At 38.1% G+C, this 26,824-nt stretch overlaps 3 protein-coding genes across 10 annotated transcripts; 1 reads left to right on the top strand and 2 right to left on the bottom strand.

The window, feature by feature from the left end:
- Window positions 1-579: 579 nt before the first annotated feature.
- Window positions 580-5,307, bottom strand: LOC112182856 (uncharacterized protein YKR070W). Of its 7 annotated transcripts, XM_024321410.2 has the most exons (12): window positions 5,115-5,306; window positions 4,913-5,016; window positions 4,695-4,730; window positions 4,481-4,554; window positions 4,316-4,356; window positions 3,774-3,845; window positions 3,480-3,681; window positions 2,544-2,639; window positions 2,034-2,101; window positions 1,403-1,607; window positions 1,233-1,316; window positions 580-1,040 (listed from the first exon to the last, which is right to left on the bottom strand). In XM_024321410.2, exons 1-12 carry the CDS (start codon window positions 5,234-5,236, stop codon window positions 981-983), a joined length of 1,164 nt encoding a protein of 387 aa, XP_024177178.1. In that variant the 5' UTR covers window positions 5,237-5,306; the 3' UTR covers window positions 580-980. The 7 variants fall into 7 exon arrangements, with proteins under 7 accessions (XP_024177178.1, XP_024177181.1, XP_024177180.1 ...); XM_024321413.2 differs by lacking the exon at window positions 3,774-3,845 and having other exon boundaries at window positions 5,115-5,307; XM_024321412.2 differs by lacking the exon at window positions 4,695-4,730 and having other exon boundaries at window positions 5,115-5,307.
- Window positions 5,308-5,644: 337 nt separating this feature from the next.
- LOC112181731 (dnaJ protein homolog) lies at window positions 5,645-6,928 on the top strand. Its single transcript, XM_024320115.2, has one exon. The coding sequence runs from the start codon at window positions 5,660-5,662 to the stop codon at window positions 6,926-6,928; it is 1,269 nt and encodes a 422-aa protein (XP_024175883.1). The 5' UTR covers window positions 5,645-5,659.
- A 1,312-nt stretch (window positions 6,929-8,240) lies between these two features.
- On the bottom strand, window positions 8,241-13,365 carry LOC112182493 (zinc finger CCCH domain-containing protein 11). Of its 2 annotated transcripts, none has more exons than XM_024320986.2 (8): window positions 12,994-13,365; window positions 12,747-12,831; window positions 12,488-12,628; window positions 12,308-12,396; window positions 11,409-11,597; window positions 11,121-11,251; window positions 10,937-11,039; window positions 8,241-8,692 (listed from the first exon to the last, which is right to left on the bottom strand). In XM_024320986.2, exons 1-8 carry the CDS (start codon window positions 13,153-13,155, stop codon window positions 8,507-8,509), a joined length of 1,086 nt encoding a protein of 361 aa, XP_024176754.1. In that variant the 5' UTR covers window positions 13,156-13,365; the 3' UTR covers window positions 8,241-8,506. The 2 variants fall into 2 exon arrangements, with proteins under 2 accessions (XP_024176754.1, XP_040364397.1); XM_040508463.1 differs by lacking the exon at window positions 8,241-8,692 and adding an exon at window positions 9,247-9,301.
- Between the last annotated feature and the right edge of the window lie 13,459 nt (window positions 13,366-26,824).

The following is a 26,824-nucleotide window of genomic DNA, read 5'->3' as shown; positions in this document are numbered from 1 at the left end:
CAGAAGAGCAGTGTCTTTTGATAGGCCCGACAAAGAGAGAAACTTGAGTCATATTTGTTGATTCAGGGCAAGAGGGTCGGTTGGATCAAATCCTTGATCGTGAAGTAGTCAATGACGGAAATCTTAAGACAGTCGAAAAAATGGCGAGCATTGCAGAAAGATGTACAAGGTTAAGAAACGAGGAAAGGCCTTCCATGAAAGTAGTAGCCACGGAGCTGGAGGTATTGATGGGAATTTGATCCAGTAACAAGGATAATGTGCACTTTTGGTTGAATGAGGCATCACATTTCTAATTCCATCGTCTTTGGGTGCATATTACATTCATTTGGGTTTTGAATTTGGTAGAAATGTATCGTTATATAGGTTCAGATTTTCGCTTTCTTGTTTGTTCTTATCATCTGCATTCGAAAGATGATTAGGATTTTGCTAGTACTAGTAGGAATGTATGGATAAATCCTACTACTTTGTTTCAGCTGGAGCCATTGCCTCGTAAAATAAATAAGACTGGCATACTATTGTTGTAGTGTGGGTTTTAAGTTGATTGATTTATTTTCCAAAAGAAAAAAAAAAGCGAAAGAATGGATATTCATCTCTTAATAATTATAATCCTCTTCTGCTTGCATGAATAGCATATAGACAATAATACATTACAAAACTGAGACTTTGGAACTTCAAACTTGGTTCCTGAGGAACACAGTTACAACCCTGAGGTATCCTGACTATTTTCGATCAAAGACACTAGGTATGCTTCGTTTGTTCAGCGGAAGAGGGACACTTGGATCAAATTCTTGAGACTGACAAAAGCGGCCGATATTGCAAACAATTGTGTAAGGTCAAGAAAGGAGAAAAATAAACTCGCTAATGATGTTTTGATGAATTGTAGTTTTGTTTCAGCTTGAGCTAATGTTTGCAGAAATACTACTTGATCTTTCCTGCTCTAATCTTCTATTAACTGGGAGGGGTTGTCACATAACTCTGTGCTAAGAAGTTCCTTCTCTTTTCAGAATGAAGTCCACTGCCTCTTCTACAGTATCCACAACCTACAGAAACAACAAAAGGATACGCAAAAATTTTATGAAAACCATATACCCAAAACAAAAGGATATTACACAGTTTTCGGACTTACAGGCGACAAATTAACTCTGAAACCCATTTCTACATTTATCAGTCTTATATTAATAACTCCACAAGATGAACTTGATTGCATTTCTTGACTTCTATATTGAACTTACCATATCTGCTGGAAACTCCTTATGATTATCTTTACCCTTAAAAACACCTGTCCTTGTCAAAATAGAAAACCAGGGATGTCCGGCCTGATAAATTAGGTGAGGTGATTTGTTAAAATCCATCCAAAACAAGAGATAGCAACAGTTTGTCACCATAAGGGAAAAAGACATACCTGTTGAGCACCTTTGACATCAACCAAAGGGTTGTCTCCGATCATATATAGGGTTTTGAAATCATGTGACTGAGAGCATCCACTTTCTGAAATATGATCATCAAATTGAGATGGTTGAAGCTCTGCCAATAGAGCTTCAGTGTTCTTAAATACAAACGGATTGGGCTTCCCGAAAGATACATATTCCAAAGTACTACGGTGAATTCTGCAGCAAAGCCAAAATGGATTATGCTATTGAAGTTACTCATGAACTGCATAAAAGTTACGTAGATCAGTTGTTCCTAAACATTCATTTATCAGTCTGTGACACATGGATGTCTTACGGTTCAAGATCCAAATTTTCTTGGTAAAAAGTATTTACCCAAAGCAAGTCAATTATGAAAAAAAAAAATGAAAAAAAAAAGTCAATTATGATAAGTTTTCTTTGCAAGCATATGGACCTTGTGGGGTAACTGACAATAATGATGAGACAAAGCTTTCCAAGATGGGTACCAAAGAACCCATTTCCATGTAGATTCATCACAAGTTTACACCCAAAGATCTGGTTATTGACTCAATGTGAAAACCGATGTGCTGGTTTATAATTAGTGCATGGAATATATAGACATGACAACAACCAAGTCTCACCTACCTGTTGAAGATGCTTTCTAGTGCAATTCTGAAAGCACCCATTCCAAGTCTCTGAGAAGGAAATGCAGCCTGTATGTGAATCAATATGCAATTGATCAGAACACTCCCATGATTCATACTATCATGTAAACCTTACAGTTGAAAAAGAAGAGGGAGTTGTAGTTGAAAAAGAAAAGGGAGTTGTGGTTATATGGAATTGCATCCTATTTTGATCCTACTTTTCTGGAAGTCAAGGATCTGGAGAAAACCATCCAAATAGAACCCATATGAAAAGCATGACTGTGCATCAAGATGCTCACTGGCATTGTCCACAATTCAATGGAACCCATCAAGTACTGAAACTGTCAGGTGATGACTACGGGAATAATACTGAAACTTCTAGCATGCTGGCTAATGAAAAAATTATGGGTGTCCACTATCAGTTTATTTCTCTGACAATTTTGTCAACTAAACAAAATTTTGCTTCTGAGATAAGTATTCAGTACATGTTTGAAGAATCAGAGTGACCAACCTGATATTCAAGGTCATCTGCGGCAAAATAAAGGGGTGGCTGATTGCCATTCTCCCATCCAGGAATCCCTCCAGATCTTAAAATGTCACAGAGAACCTAATTCAATACATGAATTAGCTCAAAGGTTTTAATGGGGCACAAACAACCGAGGTTGTCTTAAGATGACGGTACCATAAAATACAGCACCCAAAATTCACCAGAGGACAACTAATAAGAAGATGCATAAATACACAGTCAAAAGTATAAAGTCACATGCATAATGCTGTAAGGGACTCGTGGATGATGCATATATGTAAATTTTATTCAGAATTAATTTTATCAACCCACTCTGCATGAGAACTAGAAGTATTTTCCACCCTTATTAGAAACATATATTATATAGACAAGAGACTTAAAATGTTATTGTCAACACTAAAGTTTAAAATCACTACTTATTTCTTGTTAACATCAAATCATATGACAGCACATATTGCAAAGGATGAAAGCCATAATAGTGAGAAAGAGCTCAATATGTCAATTTACCTAAAGACATAATTACAATAGTACAAAGTTCATGGCTTCATGAGTTAAGCATACTGAATGAAATATACATGATCCATTACCGCTAAAGTGTCTCAGTATATAGTTACCTCACAGACTCATGATCAATATGACTGCTAAATTTCATGGTTTAGATTTTCTAGAAGCACCTCTAAATATTTGCAGCCTAGGAAAATAGTTACTAAAGCTCAGCAACAACTTCAGTGTTATGCTAATACAGTGTAATGTTATTTTGCAGTTCATATACAAACCACCCTTAGCAATTCATATGGGATTTACAATTTGAAACCATCTGGGAAAGAGTAGCTACAATAGGAAAATAGTAGATGCAGTGAATTACGCTCCCTAATACAGTAATGCTGCATTATAAGCAAAAAAAGAGAACTGAAAATATACCTGAATGTCCCTGCCCCAATCTACAGGATCACTAACGACAAAAGCAGCACTAACCCTGTCAGAGTATACATCGTATCTTGGCACCAATTCCTTCAAGTGGCTACTGCAATCCAATGCCTGCTTAGTCCTCCACATCTTATATTGAGCTACCGGGTCAATATCCTTGAAGTAGGATGCATACTCATCTAATGAGAGAACTTTTCTGCCATAAAAGATAAATCTTAGCTATTTGTTACCTTTTACAAATCTAGCAACAGAAGGTATCAAATCTTAACTAAGAGTAGCTAGACTTACTTGAAACCATACTCTGACATTACAAGAGCTGGTTCCCCTTTTCCAACAGCAACAATCAATTCATTCTCATATCTGAAAACAGATAAAATGGCCGAAACCTAAGATGATGAAAACAGGCATTGCATTCTCTACACTCTGAACATTAAAACTAACTATCTCCTTATTACAAACAACACTTAGAAATTAGAATTCTTTTAACGTACAAAACCATAAAATGAATTCCTCTTTTGGTGATGCTAATCGCATGAAAGTGTATTTAGACAAAAAGTCAAATGAGATGCAGTATGAATGATGTAACTTATCTGCTAAAGCCTGATATGAAATCGTGCCCAACTTAAGTAATCAACCCCAGTGATAACTTGGCAGTGCCTTGTTTGCATAATGTTTCATTGATAAATTGATATATCATGTTTTCTAGCTTCATCCTCAAAGATAGTAATTAACAACATCCACTATCAGACAGGGTTTCACTCCAAGGAAGAGCATGATCCACCAAAATTAAAGATTTATGTAGAAAAAAGATCAGTGACACTGGCACATACCTCCTCAACAAGTTTCTAAAAGGTGTATGACCCTGTACAACCTGCATCGGGAAGAGAGCTATGCCAAAGTTTCCATCAGCCAAATGCAGTCGCATAAATTCGAGACAATACAACCATAAATTTGACACCATCGTAACAAAAAAAGATAAATGTTGAGAATATTACCTGAGAAGGCAGGATATTGACCCCCAGAACTTCACTTAGTTCAGCAGCTCGTCTCGACTCTGGGATGCCACCCCCTGATCAACCGTTTTAGACACTTTAGTGTTTAAAGCATCAATGATTAGAAACAAATACTTAAAAAGTTGAATCAACCAGAAAAAATCACCACATATATTGGCTAGTTACAACATACTGGTAAACCACTTGGCCAACTTACCATTGGTCAAAAACAGAAATGGAACCTTCAAAGTACCTACAAAGTAGCAGCAGCATTTCAATCAAGCTAGAAATCATCACCGAAAAAAAAATTTCACTCCACAGAAAAATCGAAACTCAATTAGAAACTTCCACATTCCCTAATCAATTTACTCTATTCCGACTCGCTAATATAATTGAAATTTATCAAATTAGACAAAAAATAAAACTTTGCACTACCTGAAGCTCCGTACAGCTTCCTCAAAGCTCGAGGAGACCCGCCGATCGGAGCACGGCCGCCGAGAATAACTCCGTCAATGTCAAACGCAATTCCAAACGAAGACCTGCAAATGCAACCAAACATATAAATCAGTTCTCTTCCTTTATCAGAATCCAAACGCAGCAATTGCTTATGTAACTCGGAATTGAAATTCTGACTCACCGTGGTTCAGGCCTGCATTGAATCCGAGACTCAGAAGAGTGCGGACGCGACCGGAACGGAAACGGCAGTCGGTTTCTGCTCCGGGCAAGCCTAAACGCCGTCCGGTATCTCATCGGCGACATGTCGTTCTCTCTCTCTAGCTATCTCTCTCTGCTCTTCTTTAACGGTTAACCGTCACACAATTTGTGTGGGCAGAAAATATAAAGAGATGTGAAATTGACAGTTATACCCTTTGTGACGGTGGGAATTATTTATTTGTTTTTTTATCAAAGGGAATTATTTATTAAAAAAAAAAAAAGAGAAAACTTACTTCTATATCCCTCTCCAGTTAGGAAAAGAAAAGCTACTTTATCCCTTTCCAGTTAGGAGAAAAAAAAACCTACTTCATATCCCTTTCCAATATGGAAAAGGAAAGCTACCAGAGTTTCCTTATATATAGTCTCCAAGTCTCCAGCTTTAGTTACAAGGAAATCAGCAGAAATCTGATCTAGAGGGTCTGTTAATTTTGGATTTTGGGTTTTAATCAAGTCGAAATATAATCGAAGATGTTTGGAGGAGGTAGGGCAGCGAAGAAGAGTGATAACTCCAAGTACTATGAGATTCTGGGAGTGTCCAAGACTACTTCGGCTGAAGATTTGAAGAAGGCGTACAAGAAAGCCGCCATGAAGAACCATCCTGATAAGGGCGGAGATCCAGAAAAATTTAAAGAGTTGGCTCAGGCTTATGAGGTTCTAAGTGACCCGGAGAAGCGCCAAGTTTATGATCAGTATGGTGAGGACGGACTGAAGGAAGGAATGCAACCGGGTGGCCATGACCCATCTGACATCTTCTCCTCTTTCTTTGGTGGTCGTGGCAGCCCATTTGGAGGCATGCCAGGTGGTGGTGGAGGACGGAGACAGAGACGTGGAGAAGATGTGGTTCACTCATTGAAGGTCTCTTTGGAAGACCTATATCTTGGGACCTCAAAGAAACTTTCGCTCTCTCGCAATGTGTTGTGCTCCAAGTGCAAAGGCAAGGGGTCAAAATCTGGAGCCTCGACCAAGTGTGATGGTTGCAAAGGAACTGGAATGAAGGTCACTGTTAGGCAGTTTGGACCTTCTATGTTTCAACAGTTGCAGCATGCTTGCGATGATTGTAAGGGTACTGGAGAGACCATCAGGGCCAAGGACCGCTGTGGACAATGTAAGGGGGAGAAAGTTGTTCAAGAAAAGAAAGTTTTACAAGTCCATGTGGAGAAGGGTATGCAGAATGGACAGAAGATCACATTTCCTGGTGAAGCTGATGAAGCTCCTGACACAGTCACTGGTGATATAGTGTTCGTCATTCAGCAAAAGGAACATCCTAAATTCAAGAGAAAGATGGATGATCTTTTTGTGGAGCACTCTTTGTCACTCACAGATGCTCTATGTGGTTTCCAGTTTGTGCTGAACCATTTGGATGGCAGGCAGCTACTTATCAAATCAAACCCTGGCCAAGTTGTGAAGCCTGACTCGTTTAAGGCCGTCAATGATGAGGGTATGCCAATGTACCAGAGGCCATTCATGAAGGGCAAGCTGTACATTCATTTCTCAGTGGAATTCCCTGAAACTCTGAGCCTCGAGCAGGTCAAGGCTTTGGAAGCTGATCTTCCATCAAGGGCATCATCTCAGAAACTGACAGATACGGAGTTGGATGAGTGTGAGGAGACGACTCTGCATAATGTGAACATGGAGGAGGAGATGAGAAGGAAACAGCACCAGGCTCATTCGGAGGCATATGAGGAGGACAACGACATGCCTGGTGGTGCAGAGAGGGTGCAATGTGCACAGCAGTGATTTTATTCGTTTTTTTTATTTTTTTTATTTTTGAATAAATGATTGTATTCATAGCAACTCGTAAGGGATGTATTGACTGTGATAAGTGGCGGTCTAGCCGGGACCCTAGAATTTTGGCAAGACAATTAAGTGTTAAATGATTATTTTGAAACCTTCTATTCTATTCTTGAAGCATCAATCCTTGGTAGCTTCAATAATCCCAATTTTTTTTGTTGTTCATGTGTTTCGTTATGTAAATGTTTTGAATTCTGTAGTCCTGGAGCCATTAGTGATTGATCAAGTACAAAGTACATGTTTTCGATGATAATTGGTCTTTCAGTACCTGATCTGAGTTGTGTTGTGTTGTATAACTACTACTCTGAGACTCCGAGTTGCCTTTTCAAATACAGATACAGAAGACAGAATTTAGGGACAAAATGGATGTGTAAAATGAAAAGGGAAAATTATAAGGAAATTGAAACATTATGCAGATGGTATGTCTTCTTCTTCCTGTGATAATTATTTGATGATGGTATTGTATTCACCAGGATCATGTGCAGCCATACCCATAGGTACTCCAACTACGCAAGTTTGCAGTCTTGAATCTTGATGCACCCAAGGTATTTGTCCATTGACTCAAAACTCTATAGTCTTTAGCGGCATGTCTGCATCACATTGGCTCCGCAATAGTTGTATACTCTCCTTGAGATTTAGCCAGGCCTCTCGATCGAAGATTACAAGGTTGCGGTGTGCCTTTTGATCCCCTCCTCCATCTGAGGTTTCCGTGATCATACAACCAACTACTTGGATGTTATGGTTAGTTGGAAAAGCTCAGACATAGACAATCGCATAAGCATGACCCATGAGTGAAGTAACCATTTTAACAATGGAAGCTCATCTTTTACAAACCAAATCCTATATGCTCTGAAGAAGAAGAAGATCCTATATGCTCCAGGGGGAGAGGTGAGACATGAGGTAAGGGGCGCTCGGGCTCCAGGGAACAGGTTGCTTCCGATTCTCTCGTAATTCACCAACGGCAACCCTTCCAGCGGAAACCTGCCAAGGGTGATCGATTGATAGATTTCTACCCTTACAGATAGGTATCTCCATCAACATTCTCACTTCTGATATCTCCCCGTGTCGTGACCAGTCGGTTCTCAAACCAATTGGCTTTGATGTCAAAAAACAAATTCTTCGAGTTACCCAAAAGAGTTAGAGAACCTCTATCTTGTAGGTGGCTTTTTTAGTCATTTGCTAGTATTTCTAGAGGAATATCTCATTGAATGATGCTTGAGTTCAAAAAATTCATCAAAATATGATTGCACCGCATCAATAGCAGAAGCCCTCAAATGGTTCGCGGTTGAAAATATAGAAAACTAAGAATTGTGATACACAAACAGAAAATGTTATTTGAACAGCAGGAGTCTGAATCAAAATTGGATTTTTCCTTGCATAAATGACTTAATGACTTCCTGAAGGCACCAAGATTTTAACATAAGATAGTAGGCAATCCTATTTTAGATAATATATTATTCCTCTCACATTTGTGGACATAAGTCCCTTTTTGGCCATCCACTAGCAAACTGTCCTTTCTCCCTCTCAAGAAGCCTCTATTCCCGGTTCCCGTATCTGAATCGATGTTCTTGACAAACTTGCTTCGAGTTCATTTAACTCATCCAAGTCCAACTCATCATCGTCATCCTCATCATCATCAACAGGGACTTCTTCAGAACCAGCAGCACTAGTAGAGCTACTTGGTCCCACTGCTGCAGAGTTGCCTTTGATCTGAAACAGAGCACAGTAAGACTGAGATAACTGGATTGTCAAGGCAACTATTAAAATGTAAATGGAAAGACTTAATTTAAACTAGGTAGTTAAGATGTAAAGAAAGCACTGCAGACAAGAGCATAACCATCCATGTATTTGCCCATTAGGTTTCTACTGTCCGTTCATCATGAACTAAATGTAGTCACATTTTTATTCATACTTTCCCACCAAAGCAGAGAGTTTGGTTACTTAACATTTGAGAAAAAATATATATATAAAAAAAAAAAACAATTCTCAAAATAAGCTCCTTTCAATAACCTGCTACAGCATATTCAAGACAAACATAATAAAAGAAAAAAGAAAAATATTTTTGCTTATTAGTCATTTATGCAAGGAAAAGCTTCATTACAAGGATTAAGAAGGCCAGATGACAGATTTACTGCAAATCCCTCCGCTACCAGTAGAATATTCAGTCTAGAAGGCAAATAGCATGAGGAAATTTATAATAACAGAGTGACAACCTAAGAAATTACCGTGTTACAACACCCATACTGGTCAATACCAGCTTATATGTGGCACATGAAACTTCCCCCAGTGTTTCTACATCAATCTTGTTTGGCACAAGACCTAACAGTATCGTACAATTTTATTCAGGTCATAATATCCTAGAAACCTCACAAGAAACCAAAAAAAAAAAATATCTACCTGCTAGTGAACGGAAGAACATTCCTTATTATAAGCTTTTATAACAAATGAGAATCGAGGAAAAAGTAAAGCTAACATGACTATATAAAGCTTAACTTCATTGATCACGAGGCAGGAAAATACAAAGAAAAGATACTAAAATAACCCTATCTGGCACAGAGGTTGATTCTGCTGGTTCATAAGGACAGGAAAAAAGCAACAATTAACGCCATCCAACTGAACAATTTAAATTGGACAGCAACCACTAGAATTGATGTTACAGAAGTGAAGTAGTAGGAAGTTCGAACGCCCAATAATACCGACCAATAGACGTTCTGGCCTCAAAGACATGCAAACAATTACATGTTGACAGTGTGAAAGTGTAAAGAAATATTTTTAAGGGTTAGAGCACCCGTTTAACAGACACAACCCAAATAAGCTAAGAAAAACACCCTTAAAGGCGCGTGCTAACACCATGTTCAACTGGGGTGATATCTGTGATAAAAAAATTAATAACCTCACCATGCAAATTATTATCACAATCAACTAAATATACAACCAGCAAAAAAAAAAAAAAACTAGAGGAAAAGCATAACCAGATAAGACTGAGGAATCTATGCCAACCTCATAGTGGCATCTCGTACCTTTTCAGGCACATCATTGCAAAAATGTCCATCCTCCCTTTTATTACTGTCTATCTACCGCAGCATTCTCATTATACTAGACCATTCTATGAATGTGTTTAGAGGTTTTGTGTTTGAGGTCTTAGAAGGGTGAAGTTTAGGTTATAATGTGCGTGAAGGGGTGTTGGGGCCAAAGAGCTGGAATTGAAGGAAAGGGAAGAGAATGTAGGGAAAGAATCTAACCAGAAGGGATCTTGCAATCACATCAAGAAGTCTCACAAATCATTTGAGAGAAACTGCTCTAAACAAAAATTATGCAATCACATTCACTAGTTTTCAGAAGCACATACTGGCTCTTATATAGTGCTACAGGAGATACCAGAAACACACCAACATAGATGACCCACATCAATGACTCCAGGAATCCTAGAAGTTTAATTTTTAATGACTGGACAACAAATGCCCTGGGCAAACTAAACATAAAACCCAAGAAAACTCATTCTTGATCAACTGAAGTTCGACAACATGTACTTTTCAGCTATAGAAAAAAACATTTTGGATAACACCCAGAGCTTACCTATACACATTTTCAATATAGACAGGGTATGACAAAAATTTAATACCCTTTCTTATTCTTTTCATAAATGGGCTGTGAAGCTCTACTTCTGGACTGTGCACATAAGCATGTAGCTGAATTAAGTTCTAGCACTCAAACCCAGATAGAAGTAATGTATTCAGAAATCAACCCAAGTCACCAGCAAAAGAGCAACATTGGACCCCTAATTTATCAGATAAGCCAACTGTTTCTTTGGCAGCATAAAGTGGGCTGTTTTAAATATAACATAATGTACAAAAGCAAACTTACAGAAACAAACAAACACTTTATTCGAAGCAAAAGTGAGACAGTCTCAGTCCATAATGAATTAATCACATGCATATGCCTAGTAAGATATACCTTCTCTTCAGATGCTTCAGGTTCTTCTTGTCTTTGGTATTTTTCATATGCTTCAGCATCATCCACAAACAAGCTTGCATCCGCAAGAAACAACTCACGACCACTGAAATACATGAAACTCAAGTCAATAGCATATAATAAAAATTATCATTACCTGATTCAAAACATAAAAAAAACACAGAACCTCATGCGGTCATTCTTAGCCCTATCTGCTCGTTGTGCAGCCAGGCCAGCTTCTTTCTCTTCTGTCTTCTTATTCCTCCATTGCATGAACAACTCAGTAGTCATCGGAGTACATGTTGTTACTTTAGCACGCTACAGGGATCAGCAGTGAGCAGAATAAGAAACGGAAATACAAAACACAGGAAAGAAAAACTAAAATATTTAGGGGAGGCAATACATGTAGTTGCATAACACAAAAGAGAAGCATCAAAGGAAAATGTAAAATTAAGAATCTGAGAATGATTATCACCTGGTTTTCAATCTCGTCCTCAATGGCAATCTTGTGAGATTCTTCCTCAAGAAGTGCCTTCATCTGAGACTTCAAAATATAGCCCGGAGGAAGAGCATGTCGGTAGTGGCACTCTTTGCTACCGTTTGGACAAACCCAGAACCAACCATACTGTTTCTTTTCGACTGCCTCCAAGAAGAACTTGCAAACCTGTACAGACAATAGGCCAGCTTAGATGCATGACATATCCAGCAGGCTACAGTCGGATAGTTCACATTACCCTAAGCCCCTAAGGGCTACTATTATAGCTAAAGTGAACAAAAAAAAGTAGTTTCCTGTTAATCTGCCACTAATCTGTTATATCTTTCTTATTACCCAGAAATTCACAAAAAAACATGCTGTGGCCTCCTGCCAGTTTAAGTGACACTATTTTCATCTTTTGCATCACAAGGAAAAACATGGTTACTGTATCTATTATTCAATAACCCTACCCATAGATAAATTGATCAATAGAGGTTTGATCCAAAATCCCACAGGTATACTGTATGATCTACCACTTGCAAAATTATTAACAGAAGACATAAACCCAGTACCTGAATTCAATACATGTAGTTGCACAAAGTTAAATAGTTTTTATATGCTTCATAGTCGGTGGGTCCGTCCTCAACACAAAATCAGTTCTTTTATTGTGGATTCAATTATGTAAATTAGACCGACCCTTATCAGAAAGAATTCAAAGGCTCACCTACATCATCTAACAATACGAGTTTAAAACAAACGCCCCATGAAAATAAACCTTTTCTGTTTGCCAAATGCAACTAAACATTTGCTTAAGCAGGTCTTACTATAGTTGATATAATCAGAAAACTTCCATTTCTGTGTCACATATTATATCTAATATAGAATGGGAAAGGACATACAATCTCAGTGGGCTTATTCTGGTTATACTCATTCTTCTTTGACTCCACAACCTTTTCCAACATCTCTTGATCCCACTCCTCCATTGTTTCTGAAACAAAAGTCCAAGCATAAAAAGACACACACAACCCTGATATGATAGTATCAAAGGATAAACAAGGCATGTCAGCGAGTTCTCTCACCATCGTCGCGCTTATCACTGTAAATGTCAATCTTTTCACCCTTCCTCTGGACATTCAAATCATGAGAAAACTTGCACTTGAATCCTTTAGTACACTGCCCGGCCTTGAAAAACTCGCACACAATGGACTTGGGATCCACACCTATCCAAATTCCCAATCCCCCAATACCAAAAATCAATCACAACATGTCAACTACCACAATGTGAAACACCAAAAGAGCAAATATGGGAGTGAGTGAGTGAGAGCACATACGACATACCCGGTGGCACTTTTGGCTGACTAACAGCAACCTTGAACAAATCATTAAGCTCCTTCTCTTTGGCTTTCTCTTCCTCCTTCTTTTTCTGCAAAAACCCATTACACCCCAAGAATTAATTCCCACTAAAAACCATCAAGTTTCAATCTTTAGCTCAATTTCAGTCCAAACAAACAGAACCCAATAGGGTTTTGAGCAACAGCAACACATTAGCATCAATTTAAATCAAAAAAAAAAGTGAGAGCAAGACCTTAGCTTTGGTAGGGTCGACTTTGGGCTGGACTGACGACTTGATTTGCTGGACGTACTTCTGGACACTCTTGCTCTTGTTCTTGTTCTTCAGGCCGAAGGTCTTGTCCTCCACCACCTTCTGCTTCTTGGCCACGTCGGCCTTCGATGCCTTTGGCGGCATAGCTGCTTCGAATTCGAGGAAATCAAAGTAAAATAGAGCAACCTGTGGTTTCGGAGATGAATCAAATTGAGTCTTCCGGGGCCAATTTGCTTAAATTTGTATCGGCGACGGCGACTAGGGTTTTCGAGAGCTGCTCTATCTGCTTTTTTCCGATACTGAGAATGGCTCAAGACTCGTGTAGAGGACTAGAGGAGGAGTGTAGCTTTTTTTTTTTCCCCTAGTAATTTATATAAATATATATATATGTATATATTTCTAGTTATTCTAAGATTTATCTCATATCATAATTTCATTTTTTCTCCACTTGATATATTTTCTATGATTTGATTTATTGATTAGATAGAACTTTCAAATTAATGGTTGGATATATTTAAAATATTTGATATATTCTAACTCATATTCTATATATAAGTTAATAAAAAAGTTTTCATAATAAAAAAGTAAAATTAAAATTAGAGTTAAAAGACGAGATTCTCTCTTGTAAGATTTTTTGTATTGTTTGCACTGTTTTTTTTTTTTCCCATCAAATGATGGATTACATTGAATCATGAATAGGAGACAACTGGAATGAGAGAAGAAAGGAATCGGTATTGATTCCTGATGAGTTGATTCCTAAACTCATCTCCCCCCTTCATAATCAAATTCCTAAGTATTCAGGAATCGATTCCTTATAAGAATGTGAGACCTACCCTCATTCTGATTCCTTCATGTGTTGGTAAACTCAAGAATACTTTTACCCGTAATCATTTCAATTCCTTTACGTGTTAGTAAACGCAAGAATAAATTTACCCCGTAATCACTCCCTCACATTCCAAGTAAATAAACATACCCTGAGAGATGTGTTCAAAGCTAGCTCTTGTTGATTCCTCAATAGTGAATTAGGCTCGTAAGATTTTTGTATTTCTTGCACCATTTTTTTTTCTCCTTCAAATGTAAATCATATTGATAGAGGTTGCACCTTTTGCTCAAAGCTAGCTTCAGTTGATTTTTCTACAGTAAATTCGTCAAATTTGAAAAGCGATTTTAAGCTTTAGGGAAGCAGTCCCAAACAAGCCCTCAATTAACTGTATTCACTCTGCTCATTTGGTGAATTCATTAGTTCTAGTGTCAATCACTTATAAATTAATGTTCTCCTTGATTGTAATTTTTTTAATCTAATAATAACTTATCATGATAGATCATTGAATTACCTTAATTCTTCTCTTTTATTAGCTCTGTATTATTCCCTCTCTTATATGATACCGTCTATTACCTATTGTCTCCTACTCCTTTTCATATCCTATCAATTTTATCTTGATTTTCTTCTATCTTTTCCAACACCACCACTATCGAGATTAATATTATTTTTAGATATTCAAAATGATAGATGTATTGCTACACGTATTTCTGTTTTCACACTACGATATACCAATGCAATTGTTTACTTACATATCCTTTATTGGAGAAACAGAACATTAATCGTTCGGTAAATTAAATGGAAACCAACTGCCTATAGTAGTTGATCAACTCCTTATAGTGGCGGTACACTAGTTTGGAGGTTAATCAAGTTGGAAATGCATATGGAGCATGTCTAATGTTGTATCAAACCGGTAAATTTGATGTATGTATATATTAATGTACGGTAAACCAACCCAAATTTATCACTCTAACCATTGGAATCGATGGTCAAAACAAAATTGGATGTGAAATTGCAATATGGATCTAGGTTTTACAGATTACGGAATGCACAAATTTCTCATTAATTTTCAATTTTTCTGTGGAGTGAAATTATTTCGGTGATGATTTCTAGCTTGATTGAAATGCTGCTGCTACTTTGTAGGTACTTTGAAGGTTCCATTTCTGTTTTTGACGAATGGTAAGTTGGCTAAGCGGTTCTGTGGTTAGCAGTATGTTTTAACTAGCCGATATATGTGGTGATTTTTTTTCTGGTTGATTCAACTTTTTAACTATTTCTCTCTAACCATTGATGCTTTGCACAAAGTGTCTAAAACGGTTGATCAGGGGGTGGCATCCCAGAGTCGAAACGAGCTGCTGAACCAAGTGAAGTTCTGGGAGTCAATATCCTGCCTTCTCAGGTAATATTCTCAACATTTTTTTTTATTATTATGGTTGTATTGTAAAGTTGTGGTTGCATTGTCTCAAATTTATGCGACTGCATTTGGCTGATGGGAACTTTGGCATAGCTCTCTTCCTATGCAGGTTTTACAGGGTCACACACCTTTTAGAAATTTGTTCACGAGGTATATGCCAGTCTCACTTAATTCTTTTTTCTACACAAATCTTTAATTTTGATGGATCATGCTCTTCCTTGGAGTTAAACCCTGTCTGATAGTGGGTGTTGTTAATTACTATGTTTGAGTTGAATTACTTCATCCTAGGAAACATAATATATCAAGTTATCAATGAAACATTGGGCAAACAACGCACTGCCAAGTTATCAATAGGGTTGATTACTTAAGTTGGGCATGATTTCATATTAGGCTTATTTAGCCAGATAAGTTAAATCATTCATACAGCATCTCATTTGACTTTTTGGCTAAATACACATTAATTCATGCAGTTACCATCACCAAAAGAGAAATTCATTTTATGGTTCTTTACGTTAAAAGAATTCTAACTGTTGTTTGTAGACAATGCAATGCCTGTTTTCATCATCCTTAGGTTTTGGCATATACTTGTGACTCTGTATTTACGCGTCTTTCTATTAATTAGTTCTGTTAAGGAAATTAGAATCCTTCCCGTCAAGGCTCACAGAGTAGACTGATAGAAAAGTAACAAACCACAAGACAAGCAACAAGAGAACACCGAGATTTAACGAGGTTCAGCATAAATCTATGCCTACGTCCTCCCGAGAGATACCTGTTCTTCACTATGAGAATAATTACAGTATAAGATACATTGAGCTAAATCACCATAACCCAAACCCATAACCCTTGTACACCCACACTCATAGAATTTCCCAAGAACTCACTCTCACCCAAGAGCTATATTCACTCTTGACATCTCTGCTCCCTTACCCAAGAGATATACACTCTCTTGTTGAAGATCGCATGCACCGACGATACCTTAGTTTACTACCCATGCCTTCTATATATAGGCACCCCAATTATAATCCAATTGGTAGTAGGAAAACCAAACCTTCTTGTACAGGAGAAAAGATCCTATTCCTGATAGGAATAAACTTTGATATCAACCATGTCCAATTAGGAAGACTAACCAAGTCCAACTAGGACTTGCCTTTCCTAATTAATTCTCATCACATCCTAACAAGTTCCTCTGGTGAATTTTGGGTGCTGTATTTTATGGTATCGTCATCTTAAGACAAGCTTGATTGTTTGTTAAGATCTGGCTATTCATGTCTTGAATCAGGTTCTCTGTGACATTTTAAGATCTGGAGGGATTCCTGGATGGGATAATGGCCATCAGCCACCCGTTTATTTTGCCGCAGATGACCTTGAATATAAGGTTGGTCGCTCTGATTCTTCAAACATATACTGAATACTTATCTTAGAAGCAGTATTTTGTTTAGTTGATAAAACTGTCATCGAAATAAACTGATAGTGGACACCCATAATTTTTTTTTAATCTTTTTATTAGCCAGCATGCTAGAAGTTTCAGTACTATTCCCATAGTCATCATCTGACAGGTTTTGCTCAAGTTGGGATCTGCTTGATGGGTTCCATTGGATCATGGACAATGCCAGTGTCATGCTTTTCAAATGGGTTCTATTTGGATGCTTTTCTCCAGATCCTTGACTTTCAGAAAATTAGGATCAAAATAGGATGCAATTAGTTTCCCTTCCCTTATAACCACAACTCCCTCTTCTTTTTCGACGGTAAGGTTTAGATGATAGTATGAATTACGGGAGTGTACTGATCAATTGCATACTTCACATGCAGGCTGCATTTCCTTCTCAGAGACTTGGAATGGGTGCATTCAGAATTGCACTAGAAAGCATATTCAACAGGTAGGTAAGACTTGGTTATTGTTGTTAGATATATGAAAAGGATAGTATTGTAATTTGCATTTGTTGCCTATAAATAGGCTATTTCTTTCTCTGTAGAATTCAAGTCAGTAACAATGTAGTCTACAATTTCTCTCCGTTTTTCTTTTTCTTCTCCTTGTTTCTTTGTGTTTCGTTTTCAATAAATCATGAATGTTATCATGGTATCAGAGCTATGGCTCTTGATCCTGTGGACTATTTCATGCTTGTATTTGCTTTCGTTCTATCTCTAGGCTCTAGCTTCCGCTTTTATCATCTTCATTAGATTTCAATTCAATGTATTCCCAATTTCAAACCCTAACCCCCAAAATTCATTTTCACCTTAATCTTGAAGCCTTGGCCATGGATTCTCACTCAAAGCTTGAGCATGATCTCATCATCCGTTATCTATGATTTCGATGTGTTTCGGTTGTTGTGATTTGCTCCAGTTTGCTCTGTCAAGGGTTTCATAATTGCTCCACTCATCGAGCACTGGGTCATTGCCTTCATCAATCGGTTGAATCAAGGTTGCTTTGGTTATCACTCGGTAACACAGATTTACTCTCTCATCTCAATAAGCATATTGTCGAATACCTGGTGTGCACTATGCTTTCCTATGATTTTCTCATCTTGTTATGGAGCATTTCATCGAGCATCTGGTATGCGTCACTAATCTCTATAATATGGTTATGGATTTTGGAGCTTGCTAATCTGGTTCATTATCCTGGAGTCCTATTCCTTGTTTGTGCATTTTGTCAAACAGCTGCTATGCATGAGTTTCTATATATGGATAGTCTTGACTTGCAAATTCTTCAATTGTCATTTGGTGGTATAAGGATGTGTTATTTTGATATATGATCTTGATGATTATAGATTCATTCATCTGTCTGCATTATTCCCGTACTGTACTACTTAGGGGTGACTCTTTTGGTGACATAAGGTTGATTGTTGTTGTTTAGTGTTTTTCCTACCACTAAGTGTGTGGACTTACGAGCTATGAAACAAAAAAAATAAAATAAAACAAACTTGGAGGTGTGTTGTCCTCCGTATAATAAAATTTTGGAGATGGCTTTTGTATAACATAACTTTTGGAGGTGTCCTGTCCTCTGTATAACATAATCTTTGTGGTATAACATAACTTTGGAGGTGTGCTGTCCTCCGTATAATAAAACTTGGATGGTGTCTTGTTCTCCTAAAAGAAATTCTTGCAGTGAGTCATAATCCAAATTGGGTAGTTGATGGAAACACATTAGGCAGTAGCTTAGAAATTTATGCAGTATATGTTAGGGTAGTGCAGATGAGTTGGAGGCCAGATTATATGATGACAGAGCCATGTCGAAGAATTGTGGGTTTGTTGTTTGCTTAGTCTTGTCTTCATTAGCTAAAGTACCATTGGAGTTCTGAAGCTAAGGTGATGAAGACTAATTGCGGAAATGAGATTGAAGAATTTGGTAGAGGAGAAAACATAACTCAAAGTGCTTCAGATATTCAAAAGAAATATGAAAAGAAGCTTGCTGCCCATCAAGGAAATGCCACAGAGGAAAAGGATAAAGAGTTATTGCCTTATGGAGATGGGTTCAACTTCCATGGAATCATCTCATCTTGCTTCGTGCCTCACTTGACTGTTTACACAGAACTAGAAGAGAAGACACTAATGGAGAATTTGGAAAAACTTGTTCAGGAGGAGACATGGGATGTTGAGGAGGGAAGTCAGAATAATGTTTTGTTAAGTAGCATGCAGTTGTTTCTTATAATCAAGAGGAGCTTAAATGGTGCAGTGATCTCAAACATTATTTAACTTTTTCAAGGTGTTTCAAAGGAATTGTTGCAGCAGCAACTCGAATGGATGGACAGATAAAGACATCAGACAAAGATGAGAGGGTGATTTGTTGCATTGTCAATTCAGTAGAATATTGCACTAACACGTCTGGTGAACTTGCTGAGAGTGTGTCCAAAATAATTGATTCTCAATTCGCAGATGGCGTGGATATGTCGAAAGTGCAGGATGAATTTTCAGCAGTTATAACAAGAGCATTGATAACCTTGGTGCATGGCCTAGAAACCAAGTTTGACAATGAAATGGCTGCAATAACACAAGTTCCATGGGTACACTTGAAAGTGTTGGTGACCAATCAGTGTATGTTAATGGCATAAATATGATCCTTGCTAGCAGCATACCTATACTTGGAAGCCTTCTTTGACCGATCTAATTCCAATTCTTCTTGGACAAGCTGGCATCATCTCTTGGTCCACGTTTCTATGCTAACATTTTCAAGTGCAAGCAAATATCATAGACTGGAGCTCAACAATTGCTATTGGATACTCAAGTTGTAAAGACTATTCTTTTGAATATCCCATCACTTGGTCACCAAACTTCACGTGCTTATGCAAAATGACTTGAATGACTTGAATGTCTACTTTGTGTGTATATCTTGCAAGAGGTGAAAATGTGTCTCTGCTGCATCATATATAACTTGGTCATTTGAAGTGGTTTGCTGGTAACTTGGCCTCAGGAGGTGCAGCCGGTTTGCAGGATAGTTTCTTTGCTAGCTTTGCTCGTGGATGGGTCATCACCAATGTTAGGCCAGTAACAAAGCAAAATTGACATAGTATATTAACATCAGGTTATGCAAGCATTGAAGAAGAACCAGTTCTAGTATATCATGGGTTCCAACCATTATGCTTGGTACCCAAGCATATGGTTGAGGGAGGGTGTTAGAAATATGAAAAGGATGGTATTGTAATTTGCATTTGTTGCCTATAAATATGCTGTTTCTTTCTCTGTAGAATTGAAGTCAGTAACAATGTAGTCTACAATTTCTCTCCGCTTTTCTTTTTGTTTTTCTTCTCCTTGTTTCTTTGCGTTTCGTTTTCAATAAATCATGAATGTTATCAATTGTCCTATCTAAATGTTCCATGTACTAATTATAAACCAGTACATCGCTTTTCACATTATGTCAATAACCAAATCTTTGGGTGTGAACTTCTGATGAATCTACATGGAAATGGGTTCTTGGCACCCCTTGGAAAGCCTTGTCTCACCATTATTGTCAGTTACCCGCAGGCTCCATGTGCTTGAAAAGAAAACTTATCATAATTGACTTGCCTTGGGTAAATACTTTTTACCAAGACAATTTGAATCTTGAACCGTAAGACATCCATGTGCCAGAGACTGATAAAGAATGTATAGGAACAACTAATCTGCGTAGCTTTTCTGCAGTTCATAAGTAACTTCAATAGCATAATCCATTTTGGCTTTGCTGCAGAGTTCAACATAGTACTTGGGAATATGTATCTTTCAGGAATCCCAATCCGTTTGTATTTAAGAACACTGTAAAAGGTTTAGAACCAAGAGATAGAAATGTAGTATTGAGCACACCTTAATTGATGGTCAATACCAAGTTTTATATTCAACTGAACAGTAGTGATCACTACAAGTCATTACAAATGATAGCAGAGTAGAACTCTATTAGATTTACATAGATATACAATTGATAAGTATGATAATTATACAGATAAATGTTGTAACAGATTGCTCCCATGTTGTTGATCGACATTAGAAGAAGTGAGATAAGGTTAGGAGACTTGAGATATAGAGTTGCCTTGCATGCATGCATACGTGAAGAGTGCAAACATACTTTTGGTTTATCATGCCCCCGCAAGCTGGCAGGGGGAGGAAGCACTGGCAGCTCGGAAACGAGAAAGTGAAATAGTGGAGCAACTAGTCCCTTGGTGAATATATCATATCTAGCTGATCTATTGTAGAAACAAAGGAAACTTGAAGCTTCTGGTTGACAACTTTGTCCTGCACATAGTGATAGTCGACTTCAACATGTTTAGTGCATCCATGAAATACTGGATTAGAGGCAATTGTAATGGCAGATATATTATCACACCAAATACGAGGACAGTGAAGGAATAAGTCGAGATCACAAAAAATAGAACGGAGCCATGAGATCTCTGCGGCAGTATAAGCAAGTTGCCTATACATAATACCCACCAGATGAATGATGATTATTAGGATCTCCAGCATAGTCGGCATCTGAGTGAGCTTGAAGTTGAAGAGAACCTGGTTTGTAAAGTAACCCATGAGTGATAGTGGCTTTAAGATAGTGAAGAATCTGTTTCACGGCCGTCCAGTGAGTTGTAGTTGGTGCTTGCATAAACTTACACGCTTGATTGATAGAGTATGAAATGTCAGGTCTAGTAAGCGTGAGGTATTGGAGTGCTCCAACAACACTTCTGTACTCTAAGGGATCAAAAAGACAAGTGCCTGCATGTTTACTCAACTTTTGACCACTAGCTAGTTGCTGGTGAAGAAACAGATTACACTTCATGCATGTTAGTACGTTTAAGTAAATCAACTACGTACTTGGTTTGTATGAGAGAAAGATGAGAGCCATGATAGGTTGCTTTAATGCCAAGAAAATAATGTATAGGACCAAGGTCAACTTCAATGCCAAGAAAATAATGTAGATGATGACGGTGTAGAGACAGAGGCAGCCAAAGCACTGAGTTTCTTAGTGGGAACTCTAACTTCAAAGGAAAGGTTTAGCCTGTTGTAGCAATCTAAAACTGACTGACCACTGCGGCCACAAATTTGGCAAGAAATTCTGCCAGATGATGAATTGGTGGTGGAAGGGTGAGGACCAAGAATAAAGGTTCCACCAATTGAGATGCCACGTCCTCGAATACCAAATGTAATTGGTGTGGCCGATCTGCCAAAGCTAGAAAAAGGATGAGGATTCCGTCCTCCAAAAAATGGAGTCTGATGACGACCTCGGCCTCTGCCAAGGCCAGAATTAGAGACATGGAGAGCTTTTAGTTGAGAGCTGAGGTCAAGAGCACCTTGATGTTGATCAGCCATCCTTTGTTCCGCAAATAAGAGTAAGGCTTCGAGGGAATCATATGTGATAGGGGTATCACATGCTTGAGCAGAACTCACTGTGGTCTCATAAACAGGACCAACGTTATTCATAATAATAGATACTAGATCTTCATCACCCATAGGATGTCTCGCAAAGGCAAGATTATCTGCAATGGAATTAATCTTGTCAAGATAGTCAGAGATGCTGAGATTACAACGGAAAGTACGAAGGAGATCACTGCGGAGCTGCAAAACCCGATTATGTGATTGAGATGCATATCTTCTAGCCAAGGACCTCCAAGTGGAAAAGGCATATGTGGAACGGGCAACCGTTGCAAGTACAGAGGGAGTGAGAGACACATTGATCCAACTGAGCACAGTCTGCTCTTGAGCAATCCAATTTTCATCATGGGGATTAATAATATCAGAGAGATTGCCTTCACTCTCAGCAAGGAAACATGGAGGGCAGGGATTTAGTGCCATCCACAATGCCCATGAGTTTGCGACCCTTGAGAATATGAGAGATCTGAGCCAACCACATAGGATAGTTGGTTCTATCTAACCTGATGGATAGAAAATGAGATACGTTGCCAGAAGAAAAATCATTTCCAACAGGGGAAGATTGTGAGGCATTGATAGAATGATTATTATTGAGGGTGAGTGTTTGGGAGGAGGTGGTGGAGGAGATAGTGGACGAGGAGGTTGAACTGGTGGTGGTCATTGGAAAAAAAAAAAATTGGAGTTGTTTGTCATTAGACACTACAAGCTCTGGATACCATAAAAGGTTTAGAAGCAAGAGATAGAAATGTAGCATTGAGCACACCTTAATTGATGGCCAATACCAAGTATTTATATTCAACTGAATAGTAGTTATCACTACAAGTCGTTACAAATGATAGCAGAGTAGAACTCTATTAGATTTACATAGATATACAATTGATAAGTATGATAATTATACTTATCTATGTTGTAACAGATTGCTCCCATGTTGTTGATCGACATTAGAAGATGGTGAGATAAGGTTAGGAGACTTGAGAGATAGAGTTGCCTTGCATGCATGCATATGTGAAGAGTGCAAACATACTTTTGGTTTATCACACTGAAGCTCTATTGATAGGGTTTCAACCATCTCAATTTGATGATCATATTTCAAATAGTGGATGCTCTCAGTCACATGATTTCAAAACCCTACATATGATTGGAGACAACCCTTTGGTTGATGTCAAAAGTGCTCAACAGGTATGTCTTTTTCCCTTATGGTGACAAACTCTTGCTATCTCTTCTTTTGTGCGGATTTTAACAAATCGATCATCTCACCTAATTTATCAGGCCGAACATCCGTGGTTTTCTATTTTGACAAGGACTGGTGTTTTTAAGGGAAAAGATGATCATAAGGAGTTTCCAGCATATATGGTAAGTTCAATATAGAAGTCAAGAAATGCAATCAAGTTCATCTTGTGGAGTTATTTATATAAGACTGAAAAATGCGCAGTAATGGGTTTTAGAGTCAATTTGTCACCGTAAGTCCGAAAACTATGTAATATCCTTTTGTTTTTGGTATATGGTTTCATAGAATTTTTGCATATCCTTTTGTTGTTTCTGTAAGTTGTCAATACTATAGAAGAGGTAGTGGATTTCATTCTGAAAAGAGAAAGAATATATATCTTAGCACAAAGTTACGTGGCAACCCCTTCCAGTAAATAGAAGCTTCAAGCAGGAGAGATCAAGCACCATTTCTGCAAACATTAGCTCAAACTGAAACAAAACTACAATTCATCAGAACATCATTAGAGAGCCTATTTTCCTCCTTTCTTGACCTCAAACTTTTGCTTGCAGTATCGGCTGCTTTTGCCTTTGTCTCAAGAATTTGATCCAAGTGCCCCCCTTCCTCTGAACAAATGAAGCACGTTTACCTAGTGTCTTTGCTTGAAGATATTCAGGCCCTGAGGGTTGTAACTGTGTTCCTCAGTTCCAAAGTCTCAGTTTTGTAATGTAATTATTGTCTAAATGTTATTCACGCAAACAAAAGAGATCACGAAATGAGTCCATTCTATTACTTTTTTTTTTTCTTTTGGAAAATAAATCAATTGACATAAAACCCACACTACAACAGTGTGCCAGTCTATTTAATTTACGAGGCAATGACTCCAACTCAAACAAAGCAGTAGGATTTATCCATACATCACAAAAGCCTAGTCATCTTTTGAACAAAGATGATAATTAAGAAGAAAAAAGAAAGCGAAAATTTGAACCTATATATAAAACGATTTTGTCTGGCGTTGGCTGGAGACTGTATCTGGAAGCAGGTGTGGGGTGCCCATGTTCCCCTCAAGGTACGTACTTTTGCATGGAGATTAATTAAGGGTGTTGTTCATACTAGATGGGCATTATCCAAGAAGTGCAACATTCCAGATCTTTCTTGTCTTTTTTGCAAATTTGATTTGGAGGATGACATTCACCTTTTCAAAGACTGCAAGTGGCCAAGGAGTTTTGGTTCTTTGGACCTTTGAATTTGAGGTCAAGAGAGGTGCAGATGCATAGTTTGGTGGAGTGGATTCAGCATATGTTGGAGAGTCACACTCAACAGCAACGTGAACTTTTCATCATGCTACTTTGGGCATTGTGGACGGAACGTAATAATGCAGTTTGGAAGGGCAATGTGTTTAATCCTATCAATGCGGTATGTTGGACATTGAAGCATCTAGAAGATTACCGGACAGTGCATACTGGCAAAGAGAAAAAGAGGCAGCCAAGGCCTAAGACCCGATGGCAGCACCCTCTAAGTGGGAGACTGAAACTGAATGTAGATGGAGCTTTTCATATGGACACAGGACAAGGAGGCATTGGGGCAGTTATCAGAGATGAAAATGGTACGTTTTTAGCTGCTATTGCACTTCCCTTTTCTCTTGTACGTTCTACTTTGCATATGGAGATTGAGGCTATGAGAGCGGGACTCCTATTGACTTTACATTAGGGCATGACTAATGTTGACATTGAAACTGATTGTGCTGCTGTTGTTAACGCACTTAATGGAGAGATGGAGAATCTTTCAGAGATTGGCAGTATTGTAGAGGATTGTAAGGCCTATTTACAGGCTATTTCGTCTTTTCATTTACAGTCCATTTACCAGGAAGCAAATGGTGTAGCCCATAGATTGGTGCACCTTGCTAGTTTATCTATTTTAGATGAGTATTGGTTAGAGGAGACACCTGTTATTATTCAGGATGTACTCTATGAGGATTCTTGTACTAGTACTCGAGGTGAAGGTTATATGTCCCCCTCGATGTACAATCATCCTTCTATTATCAATAATATTCGGGCGAGGGGCTGAGCCTCCCAATAAGGGTGGGTTCCAAACCCCTTAAAAAAAAAAAAACGATTTTGTCAGTTTTGAGAATTCTTTATTTGTTTTGTAGCTTGCATAGAAAAATAGACCGGATGAAACAGCGATCTACGTGGCCTCATTCATGTTAGGTTAAAGGAAATGGCGTCGTAGTTCATAATCTATTTATGTGTCTCTGAGTCTACTTCATATCGAATTTGTTTGATCGGGGTTAGAGCCAGCCAAAGATGACATACCAGTCCGCCCAACAAGTTCTCTCTTTCTCGTTTCTGTAACCCTAATTTAATACACCAAAAAATCTCATTCACGCTTAGAAGGTTTCCTAATTTGTAGATTTCTAGTATTTTATTTTCCTTTTGCCCTGTTGTTTAGGATGAATCTAGGAAGAGAGCAAGGGACAACGAGAAGGAGGAAGAGCACCCTAAGAAACTGAAACCATATAAGGATGAAGTCGATGATGGTGATGGTGATGGTGATAATGATGCATTGAGTCTGTATCCTTTGAGGAGGAGATTGATTTTGCAGGGGATGAGGTGATGAAGCATTGTGTTGATTCAGTTAGGGTTTAAACACATTTATTGTTCAAGTCATTTATTGCTTCTGTTAATAAAACCCTATTTGTTAGGGTTAGTTGTTTAACGTTTGATTTGTTCAACAACTACTTACCATGTTCCTAGGATGTTTTGAACGTGGGCTGCTTTGTTTTCTCTTTCAGTTGTAAAGGCTTGTATATAAGCCAACTGTTTCTCTTAAATGAATAAGCTTCATACTCCCAATTTGTGTGTTACTTGTGCAAAGAATAATCAAATTTCAACATGAGGGACCTCTATGCTGGTCATATGGCTAAGTTAATGGCCAATCAGCAATTAATTAAGGACGCCTATTCCATCCAGAAGGAGTGTTAATCCATGTGATACAAAGAAGTAAAGCCTTGGTGAACTTATCCATGGAGTTTCCAGACAGATCAGTCTTTCACTGGACTTGTGGACTAGTTTAAATCATCAGGATTATGTGGTCTTAACAGGACACTTCACAGATGATGGTGATAGGAATTTACATAGCTGAATCCTCAATGTTGTTGCCATACCATCTGCTTCTTGTGAGGACACATTTCAGCAAGCTATTTTGACATGTCTTTCCAATTGGAATCTGGACGGGAGGTTGTTTGCCCTCACTATTGATCAGTCCTTATGCTCCTCCATTGGAAATCTTGCAAGGGCTTCTTCGAGTCAACAACCCACAACTCAATTCTCAGCTACTAATACGACATTGCTATGCTCGTGTTATTAGTGGTCTAGCCCAAGATGCACTGAGGCCAATGAGTTGAACTATAACAAAGATTCAAGAAAGCATCAAATTTGTGAAATCTTCAAAATCCCATGATACAAAGTTTCTTGAGGCGAAGCAGCATCTTGATATTCATAGCAAAAAGAAGCTGTTCATTGATGAGTAGACTAAATGGGACACCACTTACCAC

The sequence above is a fragment of the Rosa chinensis genome, chromosome 1 (assembly GCF_002994745.2).
Source record: "Rosa chinensis cultivar Old Blush chromosome 1, RchiOBHm-V2, whole genome shotgun sequence".
NCBI lineage: Eukaryota > Viridiplantae > Streptophyta > Magnoliopsida > Rosales > Rosaceae > Rosa > Rosa chinensis.
This window is presented reverse-complemented; position numbering and strand designations above follow the sequence as displayed.

Coding starts and splice junctions, on each gene's coding strand:
- LOC112182493 (XM_024320986.2), bottom strand. CDS start 13,155: ATGCCGCCAAAGGCATCGAAGGCCGACGTGGCCAAGAAGCAGAAGGTG. Junction 12,397..12,487: donor CAGTGATAAGCGCGACGATG/GTGAGAGAACTC, acceptor CTTTTGTTTCAG/AAACAATGGAGGAGTGGGAT. Junction 11,598..12,307: donor AGAATAAGCCCACTGAGATT/GTATGTCCTTTC, acceptor TTGTCTGTACAG/GTTTGCAAGTTCTTCTTGGA.
- LOC112182856 (XM_024321410.2), bottom strand. CDS start 5,236: ATGTCGCCGATGAGATACCGGACGGCGTTTAGGCTTGCCCGGAGCAGA. Junction 4,555..4,694: donor ATTTCTGTTTTTGACCAATG/GTAAGTTGGCCA, acceptor ACGGTTGATCAG/GGGGTGGCATCCCAGAGTCG. Junction 1,317..1,402: donor ATGTCAAAGGTGCTCAACAG/GTATGTCTTTTT, acceptor CTAATTTATCAG/GCCGGACATCCCTGGTTTTC.
- LOC112181731 (XM_024320115.2), top strand. CDS start 5,660: ATGTTTGGAGGAGGTAGGGCAGCGAAGAAGAGTGATAACTCCAAGTAC.